This window comes from Cyanistes caeruleus, chromosome 13 (assembly GCF_971803275.1).
Source record: "Cyanistes caeruleus chromosome 13, bCyaCae1.hap1.1, whole genome shotgun sequence".
In the NCBI taxonomy this organism is placed as follows: Eukaryota; Metazoa; Chordata; class Aves; order Passeriformes; family Paridae; genus Cyanistes; species Cyanistes caeruleus.
In genome coordinates, this window is record NC_141713.1 from 3,337,639 (window position 1) to 3,350,060 (window position 12,422).

Genomic DNA, 12,422 nt, shown 5'->3' on the forward strand with positions numbered 1-12,422 from the left:
TATCCATAAATCCATTGTCTTGCCACTCTGGTCGTGAACATTGTTGAAACATTGTTACAGTTCCTGTGTGTTACAGGCACTGAAACAATATTTTCAGCTGCCTGTGAAGGAGAATATGAGGGGACTGTGGGGGTTCACAGCACTGCCAGGACAGTATGTGGGACTCACCTTTACTTGTTTGCCAGATTGTTTTTGCAAGCCATTGATTCAAGCATAGATTTCACTAAGAAGATGAAGTTTAGAGGTCAAAGTGATCATCTCCTTGGTGCTTTTGAAAATAATCTACTTTACATATTAGTATTGTTCAGACATTTAATGTCACTTGTCTCCTGGATGTAAAAATAAAACCACCATTTTAAAATAGCCTTTAATTTCTAAGTATTTTGACTGTCACAGGCAGGGCAGAGTGGGCTGTGAGGTTTCAGAGATCCCTTACAGCATTGCCTCACCTGATTTGTAACCACAGGGTTGGGATCAGGAGTGGATGTAGTGGGTGGTGGCTGAAGCTGACCTCTCCAAGGAAAAAGCTGGAGATTGTTTTCACCACAGGCACATCTTTGTATTGGTACCCTGGGTTTAAGCTTGTTCCCTGTGCAATCATTCTTCTCATGACGATAATACTTGTTTCTTCTGTGCTGATTTTCTAGTTACGCTCTTGTCATGCCTGTACTGGTACTGAATAGAGACCAGCAAACAAGGTGGAAATCAGGTGATTTCTCCCCTCCACAAGGGCAACAAACAAACAAAAAAAAAAGATATAAAGGAATTTTCCTTCCTAAAAGGAAAGCCATAACCGTTCTTCTTAAGGCATCTTGGAAATAGCTGGCATGCTGTGTGCTGCCCATCCTAGATGCAGGCTCACAGGCAGCTTCTGCCAAGAATGTATTTTTATCTTTCTCCTTTGCTTTCAGCCCCTTTCTCTTTTTCTTTTGCCAGTAGCTGTAGATCACAGTGAGAGCACAGTGCTGAAGTGAATATTAGCTGAGTGGAGCCTGGACAGAACCCTTCCCCAGCCTTGTGACTAACATTCAGCTCATAAAGCACAGTCATTTCATCCCTTCAGGCCTTTGTCAAAGGGTTCCTTCCCCCAGGTGGATAATTCCCTCATGTTTGCTCCAACAGGGCAGAGCCCAGCTGATACCAAGGGGGCCTGGTTATTAATTTTAGTGAACATTGATTTCTGCACTTCAGGGCTATTTTTGTCAGTCTTTCAGCCCTAGTATTCAATTTCCCAGCTGACATTTTCCCATTCCATAAGAGAAATACCGAGCCCTAGGCTGCAGAGATGCACCAGAACTGCAGTCTGGAGAAACAGGTTTGGTGTCTCGCCAGCCGTTTTAGCCAACAGAAATTCACAGATGTGTCAGTCAACTGCTTTAATGCACAGGAACATTTGAGCAGGGCCCTGTTCCACAAAAGACAGGCAGCCAGTCTGCCCAGTCCTGCTCAAACCAAATGGCTTCTGCCTTCAATGTCAGTGCAGTCATCAGTGCTGTCATGCCAGTCACAGAATTTACAAATAAATTCATGACAATTGCAGCAGGTGAAGATGTTTCTACAAATGGTGCTGAACTGATTTTCCTCCCTTCAGGAACAGGAAGATGGGAAACAGTTGTTTAATTAATTTCAGAGAAGTAACACACAGCAGGCTCAAAAGAAATGTGGTGAATAAATTGCTCTATCTAGACTATAGGAGCCTCCAGCAGAATGAAATAGTATTTCTCAGCAGACCTGTTTTTGGGAAGTCTTGTTTGGGCCACTTACCATAATAGACATCACAGGATTGGGTGACAAGTAAGAGATTCATGGTGTAATGGTGTAGGGATACTAATCTAGATGACAGTCCTGAATAACAGGCCAGAAGGTCAATTGCCTGGTGAGAAAGGCATGAGAACCTTCTGGTGCTCAATGGCTGCACAGTTATTGCTCCAGTCCCTCACTCCATCCAGGAATGCCTGTAATTACAGAGAACATGCTCCTCACTGACAGATTGCAGGAAGCTAAAGATCAATGTTGCTTTTCTTTTAGAAAAAAATGTCCTTCCCTCCATCCCTCCTCCTTCAGATCCTTCTCAGACACTTTATTCAGTGCCTTGTAGCTGCGCTCTGGTGCTTCCAGCACTTGCTGGAGTCAGTGGAGCTGGAATGCAGAGAGGGGAGGATGCCTCCTTTGCCTTGCAGGGAATGGTCTTGCAGGATGGTCTGCAGAAAAGACTGTCTTTATCTGAGGGAAAAAAGCAGCCCCACTGCAGAGAGTGGGGTTAAAGGGAGTGATGCAGAGTTTGGGGTTTTGCCAGGCGTGGAGTCAGGAGGGAATATTCACTTGCATACTGACAGCTCCTGCTGTACACACTTCAGCTCCCAGAGGGGATCAGTGAGCTCAGGGTGACAACAGCACAGCACCATCAAAGCACCCACAAATCCAGGAAGAGCTGTCCATTTCTCACTGGTTTTAAGTGAAGCATAATATTTTATTCAATTGCTATTTTATAATTGCTCTTAATATTTTATACAGTTTGTTAACATTTATCCTCTGGCTCCTTCCCAGGTGGGTGACTGGTCACTGGAGCCCCTGCTCTGCCACTTGTGAGAAGGGTGTGCAGCACCGGGAGGTCACTTGTGTTTATCAGCTGCAGAATGGCACCTATGTCAACACCAGGGATCTCTACTGCCTGGGCAACAAACCAGCCACGGTGCAGAGCTGTGAGGGACGGGACTGCCTGTCCATCTGGGAAGCATCAGAGTGGTCAAAGGTAGGAACTTCACTCCAGAAAGGAGCCAGACTCCTCAGAACTCCAGATACACTGGACTTAATCCATGGTTCTCATGCTCAGCATCCTCAGAGCACTGGACTGCTGGGCAGGACTCTCATCTGTTGAGATGAGCGGTGAGGAGCTGAGATTTGGTTTCCAGACCAGATGAGTCAGTAAGGCAGGGTTCAGATGTGCTCTAGTGACTGTATCTTTCTATCTGAAAACTCTGACCAAGAAGGAAAAACTTTTCATTGACCTGAGGCCAGAAGTGCAGTAACCCAGGGCTTCTGGCTCCATTTAAATGTGGTATGAGAAATACCAGGCTTATCAGGCGTCTGCATGTTACAGAGAATGTACAGTCTTTGGGTCCTATCCAGCCTTCTTTTGTGTAATTCCAGGAACAAGAAAAAGCTGCCTATATTTTGTATAAAAGGTGCATCTCAGAGTAGTTGCAGAGTTAAGAATTTTTTTCCCAAGTGTTATGAATGCATTTCTGATGTAAATAATGGGAGATTGAGCCAGTTACCCCGTGTTTTGTTTAGGAGCAGAGTGATCTGGGAGTGTGCCTGCAGTTCAAGACCAGGACAGAGCAACTTTGTACCCTGTAACATTCCTTACAGGATGCTCATGTTCACTTTGATACTGTATTTGCTGGGCTACCTCAGTGATGAGCTCCTTTCACTCTGGGTGCAGGGTTGCAGCTCTGCCAGCCTCATTCCAGCCTGGCTGTCTGGCAACAACCCTTCCTGTGGGAAGGATTCCTCATTATTCACCTTTATTTGGAACAGGGAGCTCCTGTTTAAAACATTGTCGAAGAGCTTTTGCTAAATATTATTGGTTGAAATGTGCTTAAAAGTCACAGAAGCTCAGGATAGAAGGGATCCTGAGGGAAACTGTCTTCTCACAAACACAATGGGATTTCATTGTGCACCTCCTGGACAGGAAATCTTAGTTTGGCAAGAGAGGTGATGGTTAAGTGAGAGCAGTGTTCCCTTTCAGTGGGGTGCTGGATCCATTCACTGGTGCATGAGATTCGTGATCTTTCTGAGTTATTTTGTTACAAAAGATGTGCAGAAACACACCAAGGTTTTAGTAAGTTGTCTGATAGGTCTTTTGTGTGTTGTAGACATTCCCCTTTCAGATGATGCCCTCTTTATTTCTTATAGCTAAACCAGCTGAACTGTTTATAGCTGAGATTAGGGTATTAGGCAATTCCTGCCTGGTTTACATGTGGATTTTTTACTTGAGTCTTTTGTTAACAATCCCAGGTACTTCTGTCTCCCTTTTATGGAACAGAGTAAATCAAATTACAGATCAGTGGAAATCTTTCATATCTATGACCATGTAACTCCTTTGCAAATACATAGCATTTTTAGATAATGTTTTCAATAGCTGGTTTGCTTTTCCTTAAATACATTTATTTACATTTGTTGGGTCTGTAACTGTGCACTTGCACTTTTAAAATTGTTATTCTGGCCCATTTCTGCTGTTATGAAACACAATTAACTCCAGGACACATTTGATGCTCTGCCAGTGTGACCCCTTCTCACACCTAGGACTTTCTTCAGTGGTAATCACTTTATTCCTTAGCATTTTAATCTGATATTGAGGAATAAGTATCACTGCAATTGTATCATTTAATAAATCAATTTTCTGATCTATTTTTTTTTAACTTCTTGCTTATACAACACTGTTGACCGCACTGATGTCTGGTCCCTGGTCAAAAATGTGTGTTTTCACAGCAAATTCCAATGCAATCTTCATTGTGGAAAAAATTAAGTTCCCCTTGTATTGCCAAACACTTGAGATTGTTTTGGACAAAGTACTGCTCAACCCATTTTTAATGATAAAAATAGAGACTGTCAGGAGAAGGTGAATATGTCTACTGTTAGAGAACTGGAGTGGAAAAAAATATGGATTTTCTTCAGATAAAGGAGTTGTGTCTTAATTGCAAAGTTGTGTTGCTCCTTTGCAAAGCCTCATGGGATCTGACAAAGTAATTTAATAAAATAAGACTTAATGATCTCGAGTGGACACATAGAAACTGTGTATATTAATTTGTGGACTCTCTGTAAAATCTGTGTATTAAGAAATTCTTCATGAAAACAGATGACTTGAGGAAAGGAAAAAAAACCTCTTAAAGAGGGTGATTTATATGTGACCACCAAAGATCTGTTGGAAACCTTCTTGCTCATGCTGTTTTGTCTAGGAAAGTATATGCGGTATTAATCTGTGAATGACTTTAAGGCTGTGGGAAGAACAAACAGTTGGTGTTTTTCCCAGACTTGCTTGTAAAACCCACCTAGAGATTTCTCCTACTGTGAAAAATACTCCCACTTCAGCTTGATTTACTTTGGGTAAATTGGACCATTCCAAAGATTTTTATATATTTATCTTTGTAGTTTGAGATGCACAAGCACAGCCCTGAGGAGTCCACCCTGGGGCCTGAGGAAAGTGATCCGTAATTTGGGAAAGTCTACCCAATCTAGGGCAAATTCATGGCTTAAGGTAACATTTAGGGAGCTCCAGCCTGGGATCTCTGGCAAGCCTTGTGCTCTGAGCAGTCCAGCAAAGCCTTTTGTGGAATTTTGCAAATCTGGGAAGAATTCATCCCCCTGTCTTAGCAGAACTATAGATTGTGCTCCTTACAAAGATGTTACATCCGTAAGGGGGTCACGCCGTGAGCGGCACACAGTAAATTAAGTGGAAGGTTTCCCAGATTTTCAAGAAGTCACTTTGTAGTGCTGTGAAGTATTTAAAGGCATGTCTGTTTGCTTGCCAGCTCATAAACGCTTGTCATTCATGTCCTTAACAAGGCCAGCAGGTCAGAACTGCCTGGATTGTGTTTTTAAGACGGTTAGACAGGCATGCTGAGATTTGTCCATTTGATGTAATTTATATCAAGCTGACGCTTGTTTCCAGCATAGACCCCCTGGATGGAGAAGCTTCTTGGAACACGTTCAAAAGACCTCACAGAATATCTCATATCTTCACTATTTATTCAGTGTCAAATCAACTGTCTTTTCCCCGCTGGCCCCCTGAAGGGGAGAACTTGACATGCCAGAGGAGGTTAGTTTTTATCTCAGCTGGTACATAGATCATTTTTCCACCCACCTATCCCCAGTGGCTCTGCAAGACAATTTCTCACTCTCTAACCACTGCAGTGGCATGAGAATGAGGAGCAGGCAGACTGGCTGTGCTCAGGAGTGGTGACAAGGACTCAGGTGGCTGTGACAACAGGTGCTCTACTACCAAATTGATTATTGAAAACAAAAATTAGGGTTCAGTTCGTGCAAGTGTCCTTTTCCCATGTCGTACAGCCAATAAAATCAAGACAAATTCTTCATTAAACAAGAATTTCCAACCATTGGCAAGGATAACAAATGAGTGACCAGATATCCCTGCTCCTTAGATGCTAATTCCATAGAGCCCAGGCCCAAAAACATTTGTGGATAATTTGTGCTTACTCACTAAATGTTTTTTGGAGTTTTTCAGAATTAAGATAGCAATGGCAAATCAAAATCTGAACACGTGCATGTTTCACATGAGAACGTGTGAGAATTGTGACTTTGCCATGATATGCACAAACTGTGCTACAGAAATGTGTTTATAACAGTGGTCTTGTGCTACTGTGATTTAAAATCACATTTAACGCCACCATTTATCACCCTTGATGTATCCCTTGATACATCAAGGGATGTGGCAGTTCTGAGTAGTGAATCTCAGTGTGTCCTTCAGTATGAGTGAGGAGCTCTTCAACACAAGATTTAATGGCACCAAGTCTAGCAAAAAGCCAGCTGACATTTTCCAGAGAAGATTGATTTTGAGAATTGCCATTTTTCATAAGTATTTCACAAGCAGTCATCATGCTTTTCAAATTACTCATTTATGAGTGGCTTAGATTTTTGTGATAAAATCTTATGGATTATCATTTTCCTCAGTGTTCATAACCCCAGCTTTTCCTCTGAGCTGTGTTACCAACATAAAAGCTATCATTTCTAAGCACCATGTAACAAAAACCAAACCCCTGTTTTTTTCAGTGCTCAGCAGACTGTGGCAGGGGAATTCAGAAAAGAACAGTGACATGCACAAACTCCCAAGGCAAATGTGATGCAGCCACCAGGCCAAGAGAAGAGGAAGAGTGTGAGGATCACACAGGCTGTTACGAGTGGAAAACAGGAGACTGGTCCAAGGTAACAGCAAACACTTTGTGCTTTTCCTTTCTGAGAGCAAAGATGTTCAGGGTGCTGATCTCCCATGTGCTGTCTGCATTAATTTGCAGTTTAAATATTTAGGAAGCAAAGGTTTAACTGGTTTTCAGGGTAGACTGGGACCTACACACATAGCCCAGTCCTAGACCCATTCCAACCAGCTGAAGTGAAAGAAAGGCTTGAGTTTAAAGGCAGAGTCAAAACCATCAGTCCCTTCCTCAGGGCTGGAGTTCACCTTCACTTAGGCTTGTCTGAACTTTGTTTCTCTGGTGACATCAGTGGAATTTATTCCTGAATGCAGTGGATTAAACCAGGGCAGAGTCTGCTCTGTATTTGCCTTCTGATCGTAAGAGTAATACAAGGTTTTGCTTGGGAAGGAGGCCTGGCAGTGTGAGAAACTCAGCCCATGCCAGTGTTGTTCAGAAAGCACTCTTTACATTACTGACTTCGTGTTTGCCTAAAGGACTAACATTTCCCAGCAATATTATATTCCAGTTTGGTTTTATCTTATCTTTCTAACTGTGCTGTTCTTTAAACAGAAAACCTACTTTTTGTTCTGGAATGTACAGCATGTGCAGAAACCACTGGGATACAGTAGTTGCACTTTGCTTTCTAAAAACCCAAACTCCAGCAAGCAAAATCCAGTGGAGCAGAGGCCCAGGATGGGCAAACTGGCTTATCTGTGATTGCTTTTTTTTTTTTAGGAATTACAATTATTTATATACTCTGTCACAGACACATGATTTTAATGGTGTCAGTGCTGGAGAATGCAGGAAGAACCTGCCACATACAGAGTGGCTGTATTTATGCTGAGCCAGGAATTTATGTCACAAGATGTTTACAGTATTGAACATTATTTTATTCATAACCTGGCACTCAGAATCCATTCAAGCTGGCCAAAAGAAACAGTCCCCATGTGTTAACAGGTGAAATAACTTTATTTATTTGTTTATTTACGTACCTATTTATTTGTGGAACACTAAAACATTTTGGCATTCAAACAGGACCAGGATTCTCTTGATAGGGAGGAATATGAAATAATTGTGTGTTCACCGATTACATGGATTGAAAGTTCAGTGTTGTGTGAACAGTTCCAATCTGATAAAGATGTTGGCTCACTGCTGGGAGGGCTGCAACCTTACATGGGTCACAGTAAACAGTGGTGTTTGATGGGTTTAATGTCAGCATGTGAGCAGGGCAGGATCAGTGCAAAATCACTTGTTATTTGTGAGTCTTAACTCAGGATCAGGATCATCCCTGTGCAGGAGGGCACAAAAGCTTGTGTGCTGCATATGTGGCCTGCTTCTGTCTGCAGGGAGCTTGTGCCAGTGCTCTGCTTCCCAGGAATTTTGCCCTGTGTGAGTCCAGCAGGATGTTCTTGGACTTAGATTTGGCTTGTAATGAGCATTTAAAATTCTAGACATATTGGTTAATTCTGACCGGATGCTTAGGTCACACAATTAGATTCTTACTCTCTGAGTAGAGGGGTAGAGATTTCTAGAAAAGGGTAGGTACAATTCTTAGAAGAAAATGTTTTGTTTCAGAAACCCAGATAGCTGAAATGTTTGCTGTGGAATTCAGTTCTTCACAAATCCCGAGTGAAGGATTTTCATCATGAGGATCCAGAAGCTTTAATACAGGGCTTGGACTTAAGAGGGGAGCATTTACAGCTATCAGCAACTCTGGCATAAAACAGTTCCTCCATTAAGGAGAAACACAAAGTCTGTAGCCATTAGATTATAGAGAACCCTTTGAAATTCATCCTTCCAGGGCAAAATTCCACTGTAAAACATTTATTCCCAGCCCTGTAAAAGTCACTGTGAGAGATCTTTGTGCTGACTAAGATGGAAATTTTTCCTGTTAATACAAATTGATCTCAGAACAAGCAACAACTTTGTGCAATTAATGTGTTGTGCATTTGTTGCTTATTGCTGAGAACCATCAGGGAAGCACGATTTAACTAACAGTGGTAATTATCACAGATTAAAATAATGGGCTTTGATGCTTTATGTGCAAACAGCTTGCCTGGTGACTTGGCCTCTGATCCTTAATTTCCCAAACCAAGATCCTCTTTGAAGATGCCGGGAAGTCATGTAAGAGGGAGGGAAAACCTCATTTGAAAAGTCAGGTCCAGATACAACTTGTAAATAGAGCAGGCTGTTTGGGTGGTATGACAGAATGTTATTTCTGTGTTAGCAGTGGCAGTATTTGTAGAATACATGGACTCTGTGCATGAGGAGATGGATCAGCTCCCTAAGAAGCTCCCAGCAGTAAAATCTGCACACCTACCCCAGACAAATTGTGATTTTAAGTTCTCAGCTCCAATGTAGAAGAGGTGAGGGCTGGAGACGAGGCCATGCTGATCTGAGAGCTGCACCCACGAGCCAAACCTCATCCACTGGCCTTAGCAACAGCTCTGTAGCCATCATCCATGCTTGAAAGAAGAGGGATTTTATCCCATTTTCTGTCAGTTTTTTGCAACTGGTCCTTGCTGTGTCCTGTAGCTGTGGAAAGCATTTGGACCTAATTGAGCAGATTCAGCAACACAGTCTTGGCTGTCATGTTTGTATATTCTTAATATATTTGCAGCATGTTTCAAGTGTTGCACAAGGAACTGATAGATCCAATTCACTTTGCAAACACATAAGTCCAGGTTTGTAGTTATTTTAAATGGCTCTGAGTTTGCCTTTGTTAGCCCAGTGCTTGGGACTAACAGACTGTAGTGGAATTCTAAAGAGAGAGTTGTTCTGTTACTACACCTCTCTTATTGCTGCCACTAAACTTGCAGCTTCTCTGCACTGCTGCCACTTCTCTTTTAAACTCATTATCTTAAAGGGAAGTAATTATTATTTTTAGCATTTAACTCATCATTGGTGTTACAAGTTTTATAACTAAACTGTTCCTGGCTTCAGTCTTCACATTTAATAGAAACGTGAACTACACAATGCAAGACCCACTGAAGGTGTTAACCTGATATAATTATTTTATTTTTGCCTAGATTCTTCAGAATTGCAATTCATTATATCATCCGTTTTTGTACATGATGCAATATACAAAAGGGAGTCCAAGCCATCTCCCATTCAGTTGTTTCTTCCAAGAGGAAATTCCACATCCAGTTTGCATTCACTTAAAGAAACAAACATCTCATACACTCGTTCTACTTTGAAATAATTCCTCCTTGTTTGAAATCCGAACTGTTAAATGTTCTAGCACTGGAAGCATTTTTACATTTTTGTTGTACTTGTGCTGGTCAGAGGAACAAACACAGGTTGCTCAGTTTCCCAGCACTTGCCTCAGACTCCCAGACTGCTGCAAATGTGCCTCTTGATGCTTTAGCAAGACAGTAGTACATTCTTTCATGGTGAATTATATTTTTGCTGACAAACTTTACGTCGAGGATTACATTCCTGCAAGAACAGAGCATGTCTTTATGTGTGTGGCTCTCTGGGGAGCTGAGCAGGACACACAGCCCAGCTCCACACCATTCCCTGCTCCAGGCTGCACTGGAAGGAGCAGCTGCAGGACTTGGACTTGGTGTTGGAGTCACTGGAAACATGTCCCAGATGTTGTGGGGAGCTGGAGGTGTTGGTGAGTTGTGGTGGTGACACAGAAATTGTGCTTGAAGGTGAGCAGCACCAGGGGCTGATTTTTAGCCTCATGAGGCTGCCCCCTGTCCTCAGCTCTCTCCTCTTCTGCTCCAGCAGTGATGTGGCAGGAAAAGATGGCCCAAGGGAGACCATATTACTCTCCACAGCCACCTCAAAGCAGGTTGTGTTGAGGTGAGGGTCAGGCTCTTCTCCCAGACAACCAGAGATAGCACAAGGGAGGTTCAGGTTGGATATTAGGAAAATATTCATCACTGAAAGAGTGGCTAAACATGGAAACAGACTTCCCACTGGAAGTGGCAGTGTCACCATCCCTGGAAGTGCTCAGAAACCAAGCAGATGTGGCAGTCAGTGCTAGGGTTTAGTGGGCAAGGGGGTGTTTGGTCAAAGGTTGTACTTGACCTTGGAGGTTCTTTAATTCTGTACAGGCCAATGCTTTATTTTCTGAGTTCCTTTCCTCCAGTTGTCCTGTGGACTCTTCTGAGGTATAATTGAGGAGGCAAGGTTTTATAGCAGGAGCAATTCTCCACAAGATTTTTGTGGATTTTTCTTTATTTCCAGTTTTATTTGTTTTTCTATTTCACGTGCCTCAAATTCTCTCCTGATTAAAGTTCTGTATTTGGAGCCAATAGCACAGAATGGTTCAGGGCTCCCAGTTTCATTTTTTTTACTATCCTCCATTTCACTGGTGTATCAAGAAAGGTGGAATTACAAGCCAGACACACAAGCTCCATCGTTAGCTCTGACTCTCACAAGGGGCATTTTCAGCTCCGTGGGTGGAAGTTTAAATATGCAACTTCTGTCCCTCTGGCAACAATTTAGCTCATTAACCTATTATATTACCTAGCCCAATGAAAAGATTTGTAGAAGAAGAAAGACATATAGAGGCCTTGTGGCATGTTGGCTTTGCCATATTTTTTTCTTTGCAGTTACAGTAGGTGCTCTGTAAATACTAAGGCCTGTATTAATCTCAGATAACCCAGTGTAAATCCAGGGTAACTGTCTTTCATTCTTCCCTACAACCCACTGGCCATGGGCCAAGGATCTCACTCAGCACACTGGGTCAGGTATCAGTCTCTCTTACATGAGGGTAAACCCAGATTTATTCAGGCACTTGAGTTAATGCAGGTTTATGCTAATGCCATGCAGAGCAGGATCTGACCTGGTGAGCTGTGCAGAGTCTTTGGGTCTTGGGTAGGAACCATTGCAGATTTGTGCTCTCAGGAGAAAGCAAATCTATGACACGTCAAGCTGGGCTTCAACTAGCAGAGAAAGTAGAGGAAAAATCTATTTCTACCACTTCACATCTTGTATAACCACCTGGCACACAACTTTCACTGGATTCAGAGAGATTGTGTGCTCCAGAAACTGGGAAGCACCAGTAAAGAACAGCTTGGCAAAGTGTAAAGTTAAACAATATTCCTGTTGCCAAATAGTGTCAATAGTGATAAGCACATCTGAAAAATCACCCATAGGCACCTGCCCTCCCTGGGCATCAAGAGCTGCCAATTCCTTTACAGAAGTTGCTGAGCCTGTGAAATGCTGGAGATGCATTTTCATCCCAGGAGGACATTAACAGTAGGGAGAGAAAAGAAGAATCTAATTTCCTGTAAGAAAAATACTGGCTTTGTGCCAGACATTGAGGTGCTTCACACTGAAGATCAGCAGTCATTCATCACAGTGGGTGGTAACAAGGATTTGTAATTGCAAATTAATTGTTTTGGCAGGATTACAGGAGGTCTTATTCTCTGAGAGATAAACCCCCAGCCTTGCAGTACACCAAAAAACATGTTGGGTTTTGAGGCTTTTTTTTCAAAAATATTCTGCAATCTCCTAGTGCCAGGAAGGCATATT

At 42.4% G+C, this 12,422-nt stretch overlaps 1 protein-coding gene across 2 annotated transcripts in view; it reads left to right on the top strand.

Annotated features, from left to right (window-relative positions):
* The window catches only part of ADAMTS17 (ADAM metallopeptidase with thrombospondin type 1 motif 17), a 156,674-nt gene that overhangs the window by 131,126 nt on the left and 13,126 nt on the right, over positions 1-12,422 (top strand). For both annotated transcript variants that reach the window (XM_086849571.1, XM_086849570.1), the window contains 2 exons: positions 2,548-2,752; positions 6,793-6,945. In XM_086849571.1, the coding sequence (XP_086705697.1) occupies positions 2,548-2,752; positions 6,793-6,945 (358 nt within the window). The remainder of the gene's footprint in view (positions 1-2,547; positions 2,753-6,792; positions 6,946-12,422) is intronic.